This window comes from Spermophilus citellus (assembly GCF_964194105.1).
Source record: "Spermophilus citellus genome assembly, chromosome: 9".
In the NCBI taxonomy this organism is placed as follows: domain Eukaryota; kingdom Metazoa; phylum Chordata; class Mammalia; order Rodentia; family Sciuridae; genus Spermophilus; species Spermophilus citellus.
The window spans coordinates 96,065,731-96,085,536 of record NC_138191.1 but is presented as its reverse complement, the minus strand read 5'-3'; the positions used below and the strand labels follow the sequence as shown (position 1 = coordinate 96,085,536).

Sequence of the window (19,806 nt, the reverse complement as noted above, 5' to 3'; positions counted from 1 at the left end):
ACTGAAGCCATGCACGTGAATGAGGTCATCTAGGACATGCAAAAAGGGTGGACATCTGGTCACCAATGGGAGTGGGAGCAGACCTCCCCCAGGCCATGTGGAAGTATATTGGGGCTGGACTCAGGGGTAGTGCCCTTCTTTGTGGGCAGAGGAGAAGGGGAAGCCGAATCCCACGGCCTGTGTATTCTCCCCCTACACCATTTCCATTTTAGGGCCAAGGTAGCAAAGTCCTGAGTAGGTGGTGATGATCTGTGCTCAGCTGGAGAGAATGGAGGCTTGTGAGGGATGTGGGGTTATCAGGGGTGAAGACATCAGCACCATGGGAAGGGCAGGCAGGTAGTGGGGAGAAAGAGCCAGCATGCGTGGGGCCCTCCTGTGGGGTGCAAAGAACAGGGACCGAGCGAACATATGGCAGACCGTCTTTTCATTCAGGTTAATTCAGCCCTCTGAGTCACAGTTTCCCCACCTATGAAGCAGGAGTAGCGACAGTTCTGGGAATTATAACTAACCAACAAAATTCAGGTATCTCTTGATTCCTCATCTCGAAGGCTGACTATGATGACTTGTGAAATTGCCACCTAAGACTCGCTGCCCTAATGGATGCCTACTCGATGAGCTGACGTGTGTGCCAGAGGTGACTTCTAAGTTATGGGGTGCCAGGTGAGTGTGCGGTGTGCACTGCAGCTCTTTTCTGCACAGAGCACACCTCTTTCTTACCCTGTTCACAAGCTGGGTACCGTTGCTAGCAGCTTCCTCACCTTAGGAGTGAAAATGTCTTCTAGAAAATTTGAAAACCAGTGAAGAAAGTAGGTGAGCCCAGGTGCACTAGAAATGCCCTCCATTCACAGATAATGCCCTTCATTCACAGATAAAATAACATGAGCTCATAAATGGGGTCAGGTTGGCATGAGCAAGTGTCATCAGCTGTGCCTGTGTCAGGAAGTCAGACCAACTTTGATGACAAGTAAGAAAGGTCACGAGACACACAGATGCATAGAAGTGAAAATCCAATGGCCAAAGCTGGACGAGGCGTTACACACCTGTAATCCCAGGGGCCCAGGAGGCTGGGGCAGGAGGATCTTGAGTTCAAAGCCAGCCTCAGCAACTTAGGGAGGCCCTGAACAACTCAGTGAGACCCTGTCCCTAAGTAAAATATAAAAAGGGCTGGGGATGTGGGTTCATGGTAAGCACCCCTGGGCTCAATCCTTGGTACAATAAAATAAAATGAAATAAAATCCAGTGACCAGAGTGTGGCCCCCAGAGGGATAGAACTGTGAACAAGGAAAAAAAAAAACGGTGTCCACTTGGATTTTTAAAAAAATTCCATCAGCTCATCCATGGCTTCACCATAGACAATGGGTCACAGACATTCACTTCCTGAGTCCTAAATGTCCAGAAGAAAGGGTGTCCACCAGTCCTTTGGGTGTGGACATGGCGTCTTCATCCCACCTCTTCCAGCCACAGGCTCTTCCTGTCTCTGCTCCACCTCTCTTTGGCAGCTGCCCTGAGGATTTTCAAATTGGCTTATTTGTGTATCTTATTATGCTGAGTGGCACTTGTATCCAACACATATTTACCATTTCAGCATAATTTCCCTTATAGTGCATGTTTGTTGAAAGAAAATACAACATGTGTCCAATACTGCACAGTGTCGGGCGGCCGTGTCTGTAGCACCCAGTGAGGGCAACGTTTCATGCTGTATGGAGATTATATACTTCATATTATGTAGAAATTCTTGGTGGTGTGTTAAATAGATGATTAGGAATATTTTAGTATTACCAGAATAATTGGTTGGGCTTTTTTAATGGCTATGAACACAATATTCGTTTTTTAATTTAAAACAATGGAATATAAGTTCCTGATGGCCAAGTTTCTCCAGCTTCCTGGGGAGCCACAATGAGTGAGGGTCTTCAATTGTTCCAAAGGACAATCTGGAAGTTTCCAGAATATTGAGAGGAAACAGACAAATCCGGGAGCTGTAAGCTGAATGAACTAAGGGACCTAGAGCCAGAGACCCAGCATGTCAGGTGCAGGAGCCTGGGGATCCTTGGAGAGCAGGGAGGACATTGTGGCTTCACCAGGGAAGAGCCAGGCCCAGGGCAGCCTTATGGACCCGTCATCAGATGAAGCCTGAGCTCCTGCCTCTACTGCCGGTGCCTTCCCCCTCTTAGTCTACCTGGGCCAACCTTCTCAACTACTGATGGGAAAACTGAGGCCAGGGTCACTGCACCGGCAGAGATGGGAGTCAAATCAGAACCTCCAGGCCGGTCAGCAGCCTTAGCCTCCAAGTCCAGCTCCTTGTCTCACAGCTGAGAACAGCCCGGGAGGTGCTGTTCTAACAGATTCTGGCCTTGCTGGTGCTGTATCCCGGGTTGGGCAGGTGGAGGTGCCATGACTGAGCCTAGACTGAGGGGGCAGGGTGGTGTAGGGGCACTGGGACGGGGAGGGGGAGGGGGAGGTTCCTGTGGGACGCAAGCAGTTGGATGAGTGGGCCTGGCCGTGGGTTGGGTTTGGCCCAGGGGCAGAAGTTGAAGGAAATGGGCTCTTGAGGCAAGATTCCAGAAGAGCCTCGGATACCTGCACAGAAATCTCTGACATTGAACAAAGGGCAGGATTCCTATCGATGTGGATGGGAACGTGTAGATTCTTAAGTCTAATTCCCAAGAGAAGGAGGGAGGAGAGGAAGAGAATGAAACTCAGAAGAGAGTCTCAGAGCTTGAGAGGACCCCCACATTTTTACAGACAGGGAACCTGCCGCTGAGAGAGGGCAGAGACTTGGCCAGACCCACACGTCAGACAGGACCCAGGCCAGACCCGGCTGTTTCCTGGCCCTTTCCATTTCAACATATTAAGAATGGTTCTCCACAGTGACTGCCGGGCTGGCTGTATCTTTCTAGAATCTCTGTAAACAGAGGGAGCAGCTGGCTCTTGCCCAGAATCTGAGGCCTTTCATGTGTCTGCCTGAGCTCCGCGAGGTGCCCCGGGAGTCAAGGCTGTCTCCAGCCCTCCTCCATCTGGGCTCCTAGATTTCCTCCTCCCACAGCATGTATTTCCCCAGCTCCGGGGCTGCTGGCCACATCTCACCCCTGGGCCTTTCCAGAACAGAGGCCCTAGAATAGCCTTAGTGGACTCACTTGAGCAGAAAATGTCTTCCAAGGAAGCTGGGCCTTGAAGTTTCTAATTCCTTTCTTACTCACGAGCTGCAGTTTCCTTTTTTAGAACATGAACTCAGAGGATGCCGCTTCTTGCCTCTCCATGAATAGACTGTCTCCCAGGCACAGAATTCCAGGAATTGACGGGGCCACCCAAGACGATCTGTCGTGGGACTTTCAAGATTGGCTCAAGGGAAGAGCATGCACGTCCCTTTCAGTGTGGCCAGAGCCAACCCTGAGGGTCTGAAAAATTCATCCTGGTACCTAGTCTGATGCCACTGTGGACTCAACAGGAACCTCAAGATCCCCAGCTTCACATCTGTCCACACTGGCTCACTCTCTTCTTCATTAACAATTGAATGAGTTTTTGGGGAGGGGATATTGAGGATTGAACTTGGGGTGCTTTACCACTCCAGCCTCTATTTAAATTTTTTTCTTTAAATTTTGAGACAGACTGGCCTTGAACCTGTGATCCTCCTGCCTCAGCTGTTGCTGGGATGTCAGGCATGTACCCCTGCACCGGGCCCTTTACCAAGTCTTTATTGAGCATCCGCTCTGCAGCAAGCCTTCTAAGCAGTAGCTTCTTTTTAGATAATGGTAGACAAGTCAGATAAAATCCCTGCTCTTGAGAAATTAATATTTTATGAGGGCAATGGTAGGTGGAGGGTGTGGAGGTGCACACCTGTAATCCCAGCAACACAAGAGGCTGAGGCAAGAGGATCACAAGTTCAAAGCCAGCCTCAGCAACTGAGCAAAGCCCTAACAACTTGGCGAGACCCTGTCTCAAAATGAAAAATAAAAAGGGCTGGGATGTGGCTCAGTGGCTAAGCACCCCTGGTACTGGGTTCAATCCCCAGTATCAAAAAAAAAAAGGTTAAAAGAGAACTTTGTGCTATTTTATACATAGCCAGAGGCAGCAGAGGACAGAGCTTTGGCTTTGGATGGACCTGGGTTTAAAATCTACTCTCTTCTATGATCTTGAGTAACTGAACTTCTTTGAGCCTTGTTTCCTCAATCTTAATGTGAGGATAAAAATGACTACCTTATTCTCAACAAATTAAAAGTAGAGTTATCCTCATGATCCAGCAAGTCTGCTCCAGGGTTATAGATCCAAGAGAAATGAAAACACGTCTACACAAAAGCTGGAACAGAACATCCACAGCTGCAGTGTCCGAATAGCCCAAAGGCCGAAATAACCCAAATGCCTAGCAATCAACAAGTAGGGAGGATGCGCCTTGATATATTCACACCGTAAAACAGTATTCAGCAATAAAAAAGAATGCAGTCCTAATACATACTAAAACATGGATGAACCTTGAAAACATGCAACATGAATGAAATCAGACACGGAGGACCACATATTAGGGTTCCTCTTATGTGAAATATCCAGAGAGGCAAATCCACAGAGAGGAAAATAGATTAATGGTGGCCTGGGGCTGTCAGGGAAGGAGGAATTAGGGCGTGATGGTTAAGTGCCACAGAGTTTCTTTTTGGGGGGGCAATGAAAAAAATTCTGAAATTGATCATGGTGGCAGACGCACAATTCTGTGAGGATACTAAAAGTCGCTGACTTCTACATTTTAAATGGTGAGTTTTATGGTGCGTTGATTATGTCTCCATAAAGCTATAAAAAGAAAAAAAAATCCTACTGCATAGGGCTCTCTGAGGACTAAATGAGTCAGGACTACAATGTCTGTGGCATAATGGTCTGACACTGGTAGGTGTTCAAGAGATGTTGGCTTTTAATCTGTTGAGAATCCTTAAATCTTAAAGGGTTTATATAAAACCTTAAAAATATGTCCATTGTCAGTGTAAGGATGAGGTGACCTCTGGCATCCAGGACTTGTCTTGAGGAGGTGGCCCTCCTTGTCCCTAGGCCCTGCCCTTTGTTTTCCTGTCAAAGTCCTCCTGGTACCATGACCCAGTTCAAGTGCCACCTCTGCAAAGCCTCCTGTTAAATATCTGGGGCATTTTCTGTAGTGCACCCTACATTCAGAGGCAAGCTTTGTCACCATCTGGCTTTGTGAACTCACTGACCATGTGTGGTGCTGTCCATGTCCAGCTCCGCGGCTCCAGTGCGAGATCCCGTGGTGAGTTCTCCAAGCACACTCTCGATACTCCTTGGCAGGGCCGTTGAGAGACAGTTCTTGTGACCTCTGTCCTCTGGTGTGTTAACCCTGTGATTACAAGATGCTACATGGCCCTTGGGATGTGTTCAATGCAATTAAGGTTACTAAGCAGCTGAGATGCTAGGGAGCTGGGAGGGGCTGACACAATCCCAGGAGACCTATGAAGGCAGTGTTTTTTCTTTGCCTGAGAGCGGAAAAGGCAGTCAGGGAGAACCAAGCATCCGGCAGGTTTGACTCACGGTTTTCCTCTGTGAGATGGAGCAAAGGACCTCAGAGCAGCCACCAACAGCTGCTGACAGCTATGACCCTATAGCTGACACCCAGAAAGAAAGGGAACCCCCCCCCACCCCGCCCCATGCTACAAGCACATGAACCTGACCTCTGCCAATACCTTGAAAGAACCTGGAAATGGGTTCGTCCTCAGAACATTCAGACAAGCCAAAATCTTGACGTGGCCTTGTGAGACCTGCAGAGAACCTGGTTGAACCCACTTGAACTTCCGACCTACAGGATTCGAGTTAATAAATAGGTGTGATTTTAAATTGCTGTAACTGGGATCATTTGTTATGCAACAATGGAAAACTAATGCAACACCCAGCTTTGTAGAGGAGTTCTAGCCCTATTTTATAAGTGAAGAGGCCCTGGGGAGGTGAAGTCATTTGCTCAGGATGACACAGCACAAATGATGACAGGACTGAGCCACAGCCGGAGCCTGGGCAAGCAGTTGGCAAACATTTTCTGTAAAGGTTCAGATAGCAAATTTCTCAGGCTCTAGAAGCCTGGCTTGAGCCACCCCTTTCACAAAACTGAACGTCAGGATCCCATTGCCATTTGATGTTAAGGAAGGTGTTTTCTTCCAACCTGGAGGACATGTGCTGTGTTCCTGGCAGGGGACATAGCAGCCCACCATTGCATAGCCCATGCTGTCTACAGCATACACACATGGTGGACCTACTGTGTGCTGCTTTGAGATGGCGTGGGGTGGGGAGGACCTGAGATGTCCATACCCACCCTTCAGATGTGATGGTCAGAAGGAAACCAGATATGTAAGCAAAGAATTAGAATGTTCATGATAAAATATGTTAAATGAAAAAACAGTGTGCAGTGTGTAATCAGATTTTTGTAAAAGATAGACATCTGGAAAGTTATATCAAATATTACAAAGGTTGGTTGTCTGGGTGGCTGTGAGTCCTAAGTCCTCCAAGGACAGGGACCTTCCCTGGAGGCAGGAAGTAGAAAGGAGGGAAGGAAAATCTCTCCCAGAGATATCCTGATTCTTTCCTTGCTTCTCTTCCACGTACAGACTAAAAAATAATAGCAGCCAAGATTACTAAGCACTTACTATGAGCTACTGTTGCTAATCATTACATAGTCACTCATTTAATCCTCAAAGAGGCCCCCAAAGAGGCCTGTCTGATTCTAGCGCTTTTTTATCAGTGCTTTTCCAAGTGTGGCTATATTTGGGAAATGTTTTTCTTCCTTTTTAGGATTGGAACTATTCTTTATCTCTGAAGGGGCATATTGTGGTTTCTTTTGATTTATTACTAGTTTCAAATTTTTCTGAAATGTCCAGCTATTTCCTTTCATTGGAAAAAATAGAAAGACAGCACGTGATTTTGTTTGTCTACGTGCTCAGGGCCATGATGGAAGGATCTGTAAAGTCTGGTGCAGTCGAGCCCGGAAGAGGTACCAGAGCATTCTGTTTTGAGGAGAAGTCACCCAGAGAAGGTGACCTGTGACCTGAGTTTCAGGGGCAGTGCATGAACTTACCAGGTGAAGCTGGTGAGAAGGACCTTTGTGTGGCCAAGGTGTGGCATTGTACTTGGGACAGAAAGAACAGTGAATTCAGGAGTGACATGGGGTGGAGAGTATAGGAAATGAGGCTGGGAAATGGCCAGGGTCTTTGTCATAGGCACATGGATGCTTAGGAGCTGGGGTCATTATTCTAAGGCAATGGGGAGTCATTGAAAGGTGAAGGCAGGTGAGGGACTGATTGGGACACCAGTGAGGAAGCTCAAAGTGGGTGTATCATGAAGTGCCGGCAGCTTGGAGATAGAGAGCAGGTGAGGGGCAGTAGCAGCAGCCCAGGCTACAGATGAGAGGGGACCAAATAGTGCATAGGTGTCTGGACGATTCTGATCACGTGGATTTCAGCACCTCCTCGCCCCACTCCCACTTAGTAGCTGTGAACCCCAGGGGAGGAATTCTCTTTGAATCTCCATGACTTAGCAGAGGCAGCAGTTAAAGGGCAAAGCACCTGACTGGTGATGTGCGATAAGTGGGTACAAGTACTGGCCCTCTTCCTTCCCCACTGATGCAAGAGCTGGTGACCACTTTTCTCCCCGGAGTCACCCAGCAGGTGCCAGGGAACCTGAGGCTCTTGTGCATAGAGGATGTGCACGCAGATCTGAGCCCACGGTGCCCACCACCTTGCCTGCGCATCAGGCAGACCTGAGGGCTGGGCCAGTTTCTGAAAAGCAGAGACTAGGAAGATGGAGCCAGACTAGGTCCTTGGATTCCAATCAGCATCCAATCACAGTCCCCTGGAGCCCTGCTATGCTGCCTGTCCAGGTCCTGAGCCAGATCACACCTGCTCCCTAGCCTCAGGGAGGTCACCACAGACCAGGGGAGAGTCACGGAGATAGCCCCTATGCAATGAGCAGACCCAGGCCAGCTCCTCAGGGTTCATGTCTTCTTCAACCCTAATAGCGTCCCTGGGAGGAGGTGTCCTTGTGTCCATGTCCAGAGCAGGACATGACCAGAGTCTTCTAGGCTGGGAGTAACTGAGGCAGGAGGGGAATTATGACTTGCCAACTCCTGGGTCTGAGTTTCCAGCGTGGGCTGCAGGGTTAAGAAGACCTGGGCTTGGACCTCAACCTCACCAACCTCTGACTCACTTCAGGGACAATGGGCAGGGAGGGGACACCCATCCTTACCAATGAGGGTCCTATACTCTGCATGGACACCTGTCCCTGCAGAAACGAGGGGTGCTGAAAGCTCAAACTTCCCACTCACATTTCCCCTGAGCCCACAAGGGCTCCAAGGCATCTGCTGGTGGTCTTTGGTCTTCAGCGAGACGGTTCCCACCTCCAAACATAGCAGAGAAAAGTCAAAGGAGTTCTGTCCGGTCCCTGACCCAGTTCAGCCACTTGTGAGCTTCTTAGCCTTGCTCAGGCATTTGCCCCTCCCTGAGCCCCAGTTGCCTGATGTAAAGGGGGGCCATTTATACAAATCACACACATAAAGAAGATGAAAGGTTTAGGCAGGTGAGGGACCAGACTCTCGGTGTTCAGAAAACTCTAATGCTCTTGGATTGAATAAAGGACTTCCCAGCCACCGACCTTGCTGTGTGATACAGAGACAGAGGCTTCCCCTCTTTGAGCCTCAGATGCTCCCTGGAGAGGCTGCCCTGATTTTTAGTATCTCTGGGCTAGGAAGAGAGTTGATCACCACCAGCTTGTTGGGGAACCTGTGGCCATGGCTGAGGGCCATCTAGCCCCAAGTTTCCAGTCGGTTGCATGTTGCAGCATCAGGACCCACCAGAAGTCCCTCAAGATTTTTCCAGCCTGTGACTATCCAGCTTTGCACAGGTTGCTGCTGTTGAGAGCTGGAGCTGGCTTCTAAAACTACTCAGGTATCCTTCCACAGAATCTCCCACTGCCACATGCAGGGGGCCCTCCTTCCAGGATCCCAAATCACCTGTTCACAAACGCTGCCTCTAGCAGGAAACTTAACTCTGCTTCACTTAAATACCCACAGGCTTCTGATGCAGGAGGACATCTAGGTGGACGAGTCAGCTCCCTCACTCCAGCCCTGGCCTTTCAGGCTGGGCAAGTGACCTCAGGTATAGAGAGACCGTCAATGCTTGGCATCATTACTGAGAATTCCTGCTGTCCAGAATGTGTCAGGGAGGGTCCTGGGGGGGCTTGCTCTCAGATTGACCCTGGTTCGAAATAGAAAGCTGATTTGGTCCCCGCAGGACCTGGAAACACTTGGACAAGTGGCTTTCCCTCATTGGGCCTCAGTTTCTCTTTATGTAAATGGGATTGAACAGTCCTGGGCAAAAGAGTCCTAGAGCTCTCTCGGCTGAGCACTGATGGCTCTCCCAAGTGTGTCTCCAATCCCAAGCCCGCCTCTGTACGTTTGTGGGGTGTGACGGCTCCAAGGGTAGACAGTTCCCGGACCTTCCCCGAGCGGTTCCGGCCAAGCGAAGCTCTGGGGCTCTCCATCGCGCGCTGAAAACCCCGAATCCCAGCCGGGCCTCCGTCGCGCTGTCGCTTTAAGGTCGGGCGGGGTGGGCTGGGCGACGGCGCGGCACCTGGGGCCGCCCAAGCCGGGCCACCCGGGAGTCTCGGCGGGGCCAGCGGCGAGGGCGCGGAGCGGAGGAGGCGAGGGGCGGGCAGCGGGAGCGGACGCGACGGACGCGGCTGGCGGCGCGCGGCGGGCGAGAGCCCGGGACCCGACGGAGAGAGGGACCGCGGGGCGCTCCAGCTGTCCTGCCTTCCCGCTGCTACCATGCCTTCAGGCCCGCCGGGCTCCCCGCGGGCAGACCGCGCCTGACGCCTGTCGCCAGATGGCCGCGTCCCAGGTGGGTGCGATCCCTTCTCTCCCTGCTTGGCGACCACCCCTGCTCGGGCTAAGGCGGACCCCTCATGGACCCCTCCCTCTAACCTTGATCGCGCGTGGCTGGACGCCCCCAGTGCACCCCTGTGTTCTAACTTGCTGGGTGGCCTTAGATGGTGACACTCAGGGCCTCAGTTTCCCCAGCAGTTAACATGGGAATGGATTGGGCCACTTGTTCAGATGGTTTCTTCTTTACAGAATCTGGAACCTGTTTCTTACTGGTGACATGGGGTGGCAGCGGTGGCACAGCGCATCCCTCCGTGCCGCCAGCCCCAGGGCAGGTACAGCATCTCCTCCCGGTTCTCCCGACAGGAACAGGGCTGTCTACCAGGGGACTCACGACCCACTGCCGCCTTGCCAGGGCCAGAACCTAGACTCAGGCTGCCCTGCTCCTGGTGGGGCTGGAGGGAGGGCCTTCAGGTTCTAAGTGCTGCTGTGGAGATAAAAATCCTAACAGTAGGAGAAGGAGTAATTTTTGTGTATTTTAATTCTCTGGGTGCTCTCCTGTTTTGGTGGCCATTTTATAGAGTATGAAGAAGCTTGCCCACTGTCAGAGCAGGGTCCATCCTCTGTCCTGCTCTGCCTTGCCAGCTTCATTTGTGGCCTGTATTCTCCTTGGCATAACGGGCTCTCCCCATGACCCCCAGAGGCCTGCTCAAGGTCCAGAGCTAGCAGAGCCACCACAGTGAGGGGGAGCCATCGGTGGGGAGGAGTGATCTCATGCAGAGGCTCAGATCTCTGATCCCTCTGGCTGCAGGGAGGTGGGCAGAACTTTAGGGAGGGGGGTGGTGTTGGAGCACCATAGCCAATGAAATGTGGGACCCAGGTGGGAGCAGAGGACTCCCTAGGCAGAGGGAGGAGCAGGTCTAGCAGAGACCCCCAGGTGGCCAGAGTTTGAGTGAAGGTCGGGGAAGGGCAAGAGGAAGATGGGGGGCCAGCAGTAGTAGAAGCAGGTCAGGCTGGGAGGCCCCACTAAGTGGGGATTGGGGTGGGACTTCTTTGGGACTGGAGGAGCTTCCTGCCTGCCCCCTAGGGTTTGGGGTTACACCCTCTGGGGCAGGGAGCCCTGTCCTCTGCCCGCACAGGGTACAGGCTCTGGAGGTGTACCAGTGTGAGGGGTGGGTAAACTGCCTGAGGACCACCTCTCTGAGATGGATGTCTTGGGACAGGACACCTTGATGAGAATCAGTCAGAGCCCTGATTTATAATAATAAAAGAACCTTAGCACTGCTGAGCAAGCTGTCCTTCATCCAGCGAACACTGACACCCTCCAGCTTCCTAGATGGCAGGTTAGCAAGTGCCCTGCCTGCCATGGGGATCCACTGGGAGGGAGGGAGACCCACACAAACGGATTACCACACTCTATGTGAGAGCACACTCAGGGTGATTGCAGGCCTTTGAGGAGGTGAGGCAGGAAGGAGGGCAGGGTGCCACCCATGTCCGAGGCTTACAAATACTTATGGTGTGGTTTCACCTGCCGCCATTTAGCAAATACATGGACATAGCTATGTACCCACAAAGGGATTTGAATCAGATATTGGGCCCCAGTGTCCCTGGGACATAACACTGTTGAAGTCATTAAGTGAGGGGACACCCATGAAGTGCTTGGTGTGGTGCCCAGCTCACCTCTGCTGCCCCTGTCATTATGTACACAGGCCAGGAAACTGCAGGATAGAAAACCTCTCTACCAGACCATGCTCCTCTTGAGGGCAGGATTCATGCTAGTTTGCATTTTGCTTCCCTTCCCATTGAGCAACTATTGTTTTCCTAGAAAGTAAAAAAGCATCAAAGGTGACCTCTTGCAGGTGTGCCCAGGTGTGAGAACCAGGCTGTATCTGGCTGTATCAAGAAGGTCCTTCACCTTCTTGAGCTGAATCCATTAATTTGTAAAGTGGGAATGTTTGGCTGTCCTGCCCACCTGCCTCGGTTGTGGGGAGTCATGTCACCAGACAGGGATTCTGGGGAGGACCCTCCAAACAGGAGAATGGAATCTCCACTCAGCCTGGGCAGGTTCTTGACTTTAACCACTGAGAATTCAGACTCATCAAAAGCAAGGCATAAGCGAAGATTTATTTAAAGATAGCAAAAGTGTCTATACCCAAAGACGGTGTGGGTGCCTTCGCCTCTCAGAGAAAAGGAGACAGGCGATGTGCCCAGGGCTGAGCTCTGTGATTATGAATGTGATTTTCCTGGGAAGAAATATGCAGGTTCTCAGGCAAGCTTCTTTGAAAATCAAGACCCATGATAATCATTCTATATTTGGGGTTCAGAGTGTTTCTCTTTGGTCAAGCAGTTTAACCATAAATCACTTGTGGGCACATTGTATAAGTCTTTGAATCTGGTGACACTTAAATTAATTATGTTTTTGTTCTAGTTGATCCATTACAGGCATACACTGGAGGTGTTTTCCATCTAAGGGGAGGGACAAGCATGGCTGGCCATGGACCCGGGTCTCCGTCTACTCAGGGTCTCTGTCCCTGTCTCCCTGAGTCCGTCTCCCTCAGGCAGATGAGGCGCTGGGGGAGAAGAGAACTGTCAATCACCATGACATGCAGGGAAGGAGTTCTGCTTTGCTTGTGGGGTTCTCCATGCTTTGTTTTTCAGTGACATTGGAGAAGTAGGTGTTGTGAGTAGGTCCCTTCTGCTCACATTTGGCCAAGCGTGGCTTTTTAATAGGTTATTATTAATTATTGCATCTAGAGATTATACCATAGTTCACTGACCATATTGTTATAGTGGACATTTTAGGCTCTTTATGACCAGCATAAACAAGCCATGGTGAGTGTCCTTTTGTACAAAGTCTTGCTCCATATAGTGATTTTCAAACTTTTTTATGCTTGTCCTGGGTCTTCGTGTCATCCCCTGTCAAGTGGAGATAACAGTAGGACCTCACGGCCTTGTAACCAGATGAGATAAGGCAGAGCCTAACCAGCAAGTCCTGGTCCTGGCAGGCCAGGGGACCCGACAGGTGCACACTCTCCACCCTCCCAGTTGTCCACAAGGTCATCATGTTGAGGAGCCTTATGCCCACCAGGCCATGAAGCCCTTGAGAGGCACAGAGTGCGTGTGGCTCTCTTACTGGGCTCCTACTGTGTCCCAGGCACAGCTCTAGAAACCTGATAAACATTATCTGTGACCCTCAAAGTAGCCCTGCAAAGTCAGGGCAGCATCCCCATTTCACAGGCAAGGACACTGAGACCCGGAGGAGCCTGATGAGCTCTCCAAGGCTGCACAGTGACCTTAGGCAGAGGAGGACTAAAACCCAGGTCCCTGGTTACCTCTCACACACCCATTTCCTTTTCTGTCTTTCTTTCTGTCCAGACCTGTGACAGGGGCCGAGTGGCCTCCACCCTTCGCTATTGCATGACGATCAGCGGCATGGTGTTTCTGGTGGCCGGGACGCTCTGCTTCGCTTGGTGGAGTGAAGGGGATGCAGGTGCCCAGCCTGACCAGCGGGTCCCACCTGCTGAGCACGCCGTGTCCCAGGCCCCTAGACCCCTGCTCAGGTCTGTCAGCTTCTTCTGCTGTGGAGCAGGTGGCCTGCTGTTGCTCTGCGGCCTGCTGTGGTCCCTCAAGGCCAGCAGGCGGGGGCCACCCCGGTGGGACCCATACCGCTTCTCCAGAGACCTGTACTACCTCACTGTGGAGACCTCGGAGGAGGAGAACTGCAGGTCAGTGGGGCAGGGTGGGGACCTCAAGCGACTGGTCATAGTCACACTATTCAGCATTTTCTCAGTAAGTTCTCCTGAGGCTCTTTCTCTGGACCAGGCCCTTCCCTGTGTCCCAGGTTGATCAGTGGGTTTGTACTGACCTGAAGGAGTTTAAAGCCCCTTCAGCAGATGACAAGCCAGAGTAGTTAGAGCTGTGTGAGAGAGACAGACACGTCCTCTGGGGACATGGAGAAATCCAGGCAGGCTTCCAGGAAGAGGTGAGCTCAGTGGCATAGCAGAAGAGTTTAGAGCTCAGGAACAGGAAGGATTCAGGTCCACTGGGATCCTGTCCCAGTTCTATCACTAACTAGCTGAGGGACTTCAAGTCACTCACACCCTTGCTCCATAAGCCTCAGCTTCTTCATCTGAATTTATAGTAACAGCAACAACAATAATAGCATGTGCCTGCGTGGTACCTGCCATATGCCGCTATTCATGGTGACACCGTCAGTCCTCATGGTGGCCCTCTGAAACAGCTACTGCTATTTTTATTTTTTGGTAGCAGGGAATTGAACCCAGGGGCACTTAACTACTGAGCCACATCCCCATCTCATTTTAATTTATTTTTTATTTTGAGACAGGGTCTTGCTAATTTGGTTAGGGCCTTGCTAAGTGGCTGAGACTAGCCTTGAACTTATGATCCTCCTGCCTCAGCCTCCCAAGCTGCTAGGATTACAGGAGCACACTTCTGCACCCAGTCAGCTACTGTTTTTTTTTTTTTTTTTTTAAATTTTTTTAGCTGTGTAGACCTTTATTTTATTATTTACTTATACATAGTGCTGAAAATCAAACCCAGTGCCTCACACATGCTAGGCAAGTGCTTTACCACTGAGCCACAGCCTCAGCCCCCAGCTACTGTTTTTAACTGCATTCCATAGAAGAGGAAACCCAGGCACCGAGTCATTAAGTAACTTGCTCGGGAACATCCAGCTAGTGTGTCTCCGAACTGGGACTTGAACACAGGCAGCCTCCCCACACTCCTTGTGAAATGAAATGATGTGATGCCTACGTAGAGTGTAGCCCAGTGCCCGGCACACAGTAGGTGCACAGGAAATGTCAACTTTCCCTCAAGGGGACAGGTATGTGCAAGGGCCCAGGGCAGGGTGGAGACAGATGCTGCATGAATTTCTCCTCCGGTTGTGCCATGATTGCTGTCATCCCGGCCTTTTGGGACATTTTTTCCTTACTTCTCCATGAAATTTGACTCCCATAGACGTGAGGCCTCTCTGTGTGTATTCTGTGTCTACGTCTGTGCTCTCTTCCTAAAAGGAACATCATCCAGCCCCAGAACCAGTTTTGCCCTGGTGAGCATGCCTGAGGGACGCATGCCCTTCTTAATATCCTTATTTATTCAACAAACGACCTGGTGTGCCACACCTCAGGGGCCTGGCTGCATCATCTGTCCTTTGGTCCTTCTGTCCATCTAGGGCGCCCAGGATAAGAATTACTGTTGCCATGTGCAAGGCACAACTTGAAAGTGGTGGGAGCCTGCTGGCTGCACAGCTGTGTCCCCCCTCCCACGCCACCCAGCGCTGGATTTGGGCACAGCCGGGGCTCACCCAGATTCCTGTGAGCCGCCCCTCTTCCCTTTGTTAGAGGGCAGATGAATGTGCTTGTTCCTACTCTGGCCAGACAGCACTCAGTACAGCCACTGAGCCCAGGAGTCAGCCCGTGGGTGGGGCCGACTGTTAGAGGGAGGGCTAGGGCCTTGGGGGCCATTCAGCCAAACCTTGTACTTCTCAGACGAGACTCAGAGGGACCTAGTGGCAGTGGGACGAGGAGCCAGGCCAGGCGTTGGCACTCTGGACAGGCACAGGCAGGGAGGGGGTGTTTTCTGTACACACAGCTGTGTTGAGGCAACAGGGTCCAGGCCACGGCTGCACCTTTCAGGTGGGGCCACTCTGCCTTCATTCTGAGCAGACTGGACACCCACCAGGAGGCTGCGGAAGGCTCCTGGCCAGCAGGCTCTGACAGCCGAGCGTCAGATCCTGAGGCTGGGCTGGCTGCGTGTCGAGGAGGCTCTCCTGCTAGTGTGTTCCTTTCCCCTGGGGTGGCCAGCCCAGCTCTGCAGCCTGGGGAGCCAGCAGCTGGCTATCAGGTTGTGCCTGTCTCCAGGGACCTCACTCTCTGCCGGTGCCCGGCTGTGGGTACATTTGGGTCAGAGACACAGTCCTCCTTGGTCTGGGCAGGTTCATTCCCCTGTGATGCCTCAGTTTCCCCACTTCTCACCCACTTATTCTTTCCTGCATTTAACTAATGTGTATGGAGCACCTACTGTGTGCTGGGTCCTATTCTGAGGGCGGATGATGTAGCAGTGGACAAGACAGACAAAACCCCTGTCTTTAGGGGCTCACAGAGGACATATAAGCCCCCTCCACAAGGTGGCACATGGGGCCTCCCAGGGGCCCCATCTGCAGTGGGCACAGAAAAAGGCCCAGGGCTACTCGGAAGCCAAGTGTTTTAGTCCCTGCTCCTTCTTTTGTAAACTGCATGTCTATGAACATTAACCGATTTTCTGGGTTCCATCTGATTCCTCATCTGTCAGCTAGGGGTGACAGACCTGGTCCCTAGACTGCCGTGAGACTCAGATGTGCTGAGTGATGGGGAGGTGTACGCTGTAAGGCTCGTGTACACCCTGGCTTTCCCTGCTGTGACCGTGCTTACAGCTGGCAGTGTCCTCTCGTGCCCATTCACTGACTGGAGCCTCAGCCACCTCTGAGGTGTGTGTAGGGATTAGGCCCATTTTACAGAAGAGAGGGCTGAGGTGTGGAGAGATGGGTTGACTTGGGAGAGAAGGGTGACACTGTGGGGTTAGCTCCAGCTTTGCAGTCAGGCAAGGTGGGGACTTTGCCACCTAGTTGATGTGTGAGTATGACTCACTTATGAAGGTGTGGATGCTGTCCCTCCCTCCAGTGGTCATGAATGTGAAATGAGATTGCAGAACTCAAGTGTTAGGCAAATGGTATCCCACTTAGTGCTAAGCCCCAGGTCTCCTTCAGGCAAGTCCCGGCCTCCATGGAGCCTTCTGCGCCTGGGGACTGTTGTGGCAGGACTGCCCCAGCGAGTGCTGGGTCGCTGGATCCAGAATACACACACCATGAATGGAGCCTGCCCCAGGGTGTGTGACTTGGCTGCCCTGTGCAGGGCCTGTGTTCCCCAAGTTCCTGGCAATTATGGACCATGACCTTAGAGATTAAGTGCTGGTGGGTCCAGCTGGCCACCGAGGTGACAGGAGGTGGTGTTTAGGGCCACTCCACATCTGCCCTGTAAGCAAACTTCCTGCTGTAGGCTGAGCTCACAGGGCCCCTGGGCTCTGCCCTGCCAGCTGTCCCCCTCAGGGCTTAACTAACCGGGAGAGGGCAGGCAATGACCAGAAGGTGAACAGGCCAGGAGATGTGGGGGCTCTGGAAACCCTACTACTTACATTTTTCTGAGGGCTGACAAAGCTTCTCCACATTTTTTCTTCCCTGCATCTGTGCAATGGGAATTATTATCCCATTTTATATGGAGGAGAAAAGGGTTCAGAGACTGTGTGAGGGGAGCAGGTCACATAGCAAGAGAACTCAGCTTGCCTGACACCAGGAGCACTATTCTTTGTCTTGCCCTCTCCTGCAAAGGCCTCTGGGTGCTCAGAGAGGGCGAGGGCCCTGCTGGCTTCCTCAGCAGGGCTCCTGGCTGATGTCCTGTGTTCTACTACCACCCCGGCTGGGTTCAAATACAGGTTTCCATCAACCTGCTCTGTCACCCTGGTCTGTGATACGGAGCAGTGAGCCTGCTTCCCTGGTGGCTTGGGCCAAGAAGACCCAGTACCTGAGAAGGCTGTGTCCCCTGCAGGTGCTGGGTGCTTCCTGGAGGAGGCAGCAGCCAGTTCCCAGCACAGGTCCCTGGTGTGTAATCCCATCCCCCACCTCTTCTGTCCCTTTTGCTGGCCTCCTGCTACTGGCCCCTCCCTGGTCTCCACAGCAAGACCACTGGTGAGGGGGAAATTGATTCCCCAGCCAGCTCCATGCTGACTGAGGACAAGCTACTTGGCCTTTCTGATGAGAGGTCCTGGCCCCACCGCTCCTTGAATCCCTTTGACATATGAATAGCCCCTATTGGTGCAGCATGTGCTACATGACTTCTTGCATCATCTGACTTTGTTTTCACACTATCTGATGAGGTAGATGCCATTATTGTCTCCATTTGACAGATGGGAAAAATGAGGTCCTGAGTAATGGAGTTACTGAGCCAGGATCTCCCACCCAAACCGTGGCAGAGCTGTGGATGAACCAGCCGGTGCTCAGAATCAGGACCAGCTGAGGGACTCGGTGTCAGGAGTGACTTTCAAGATCACCTAGTCAGTCCCGTATCTGTCAGCATCCCCCAAAGCTGTAGAGCCTGGCTACAGACCAGTGACCCTCCCACCCCGCAGGCCTGGGCAGGGAGGCACCTGACCCTTGGAGATGAGCTACCCACCAGGGCGCTGAGAGGCAAGAGCCAGTCTCACTCCTGCCAGTGTTGGTGTGGCTTGTTCTTGGAATCTGGCCTGCAGAGCTTCAGAGGACCTGGTCTTTGTCTCAAGTCCCTGAGCGTGGTTCAGTGGCTCAGAGTGGGGGTGGGGAACAGGCTCACAAAAGCTAAGCCTTACAGGGTAAAGATGGTGGGCTCAGGAGGTGGCAGACTCCCACTCCTGGAGGTGGGCACATAGAAGTAATGTCCAGGCAGGCCTGCCATAGCTAGGCCCCAAGCACCCAGAAGTCCCACTCTGCCCTGAGCCTTGCAACTCTGATCTTGTAAAGGATATTTCGGTCAGCTGTCCACGTCTTCCTGTTCATGGAGCATGGCTCAGTGGCCCAGTGACATCCCTGAACTCATGCCCTCTGTCCCCCTCTGCCTTGGGACAACTGGGCAGTGTCTATGCAGTGACAGGGAAGAGCACCATAAGGACAGAGCCAGGAGTGGGAGCTTGACCTGGGGAGGGACACATCAGAAAACATCAGGAGGACCCTCAAAGGACAAGCGGGGACTGCGGAGCGGAGGAGAGCGCTGGGGAGAGCCTTTCTGGGCAGAAGGACCTGAGGAGGCCGGAGGTCAGGCTGCACATGCCCAGTGTCAGCTGTGTTCACGGGCACGCAGGGGCTGCACGGATCTGGACTGTGAGCCAGGTGCAGTGGCACACGCCTGTCATCCCAGTGGCTCGGGAGGCTGAGGCAGGAGGACTGCAAGTTCAAAGCCAGCCTCAGCAATTTAGTGAGGCCCTGTCTCAAAACATAAAAGAGGGGGGGGAACCCCCAAAACAAAACAACAGGCAGGGGTTCAACCCCTGGTTTAAAAAAAAGGAACTGGACTGTGGCATGAAGCCTTCCCCACCTCCCACCCCCAGCACACAGCAGGGTCTTGTCCTGGCCTGGGCTAACAGCCTTTCTTCTTTCTGTAGGACCCCAAAGGTGGTTGCCATCCCTACTTACGAGGAGGCCACGCACTGTCCACTGGCTGAGGGGTCCCCAGCACCAACTGTGTGCCCCAAGGAGGAAGGCCGGAAGTGTGGCGACGCAGGGGATGCCCTGCTGGGGACTCCGCCCCCCTTGGCTCCGCCCAGCTATGAGAGCGTTTTCCTTGTTCTTGATGCCTCTTCTGGAGACACACCACCTGCTCCAGGTGATGCATGCTCCTTCCCAGGCCTGGCTCAGACTGCAGGGCGGGATGGGGTGAGTTACAGGCTCCTCGAAGGCCCTGAAACTTGCATCAAAAGTGATGTGTCATTTCCAGGGTCTCCTCCGGTGCCTGGTATGCAGTAAGCACCCAACCATATGTCTGTTGCTGAATGCTGTTTTAAGAGTCTATTATTGTATAACAAACCACCCCAAAATTTAGTGAGTTAAAATAAATCCTATTTTATTATGTCTCACAATTCTGTGCCTGGCTGGTTTCCGTGGTTCTTCTGCTCCATCTATGATCTTAGAGGGTGCAGTCCTCAGGGGCCCAACTGGGACAGAACATCCAAGTTGGCATGTTCACAGGCCTGGCGCCTGGTGCTGGCCGGCATCTAAAAGAAAACATAGGGCCCCAGAGGCAGAGGTGGAACTGGTCCAAGATCACACACCAAGTTTATGACCAAAATAACATGGACTTTGAATCCAGACCACCTGTGTAGGGATCCCAGCACATTCCAACCTTGGTGATGTTGGACAGTAGCCTTCCCTCTCTCTG

General features: G+C 52.2%; 1 protein-coding gene across 2 annotated transcripts; it reads left to right on the top strand.

Annotated features, from left to right (window-relative positions):
- Positions 1-9,400: 9,400 nt before the first annotated feature.
- Positions 9,401-19,475, top strand: TMEM61 (transmembrane protein 61). 2 transcript variants are annotated; one of them, XM_081308922.1, is made up of 4 exons: positions 9,401-9,869; positions 10,103-10,185; positions 13,226-13,575; positions 19,034-19,475. In XM_081308922.1, exons 3-4 carry the CDS (start codon positions 13,268-13,270, stop codon positions 19,392-19,394), a joined length of 669 nt encoding a protein of 222 aa, XP_081165048.1. In that variant the 5' UTR covers positions 9,401-9,869; positions 10,103-10,185; positions 13,226-13,267; the 3' UTR covers positions 19,395-19,475. The 2 variants fall into 2 exon arrangements, with proteins under 2 accessions (XP_081165048.1, XP_081165047.1); XM_081308921.1 differs by lacking the exon at positions 10,103-10,185 and having other exon boundaries at positions 9,436-9,869; positions 19,034-19,473.
- The last annotated feature ends 331 nt before the right edge of the window (positions 19,476-19,806 follow it).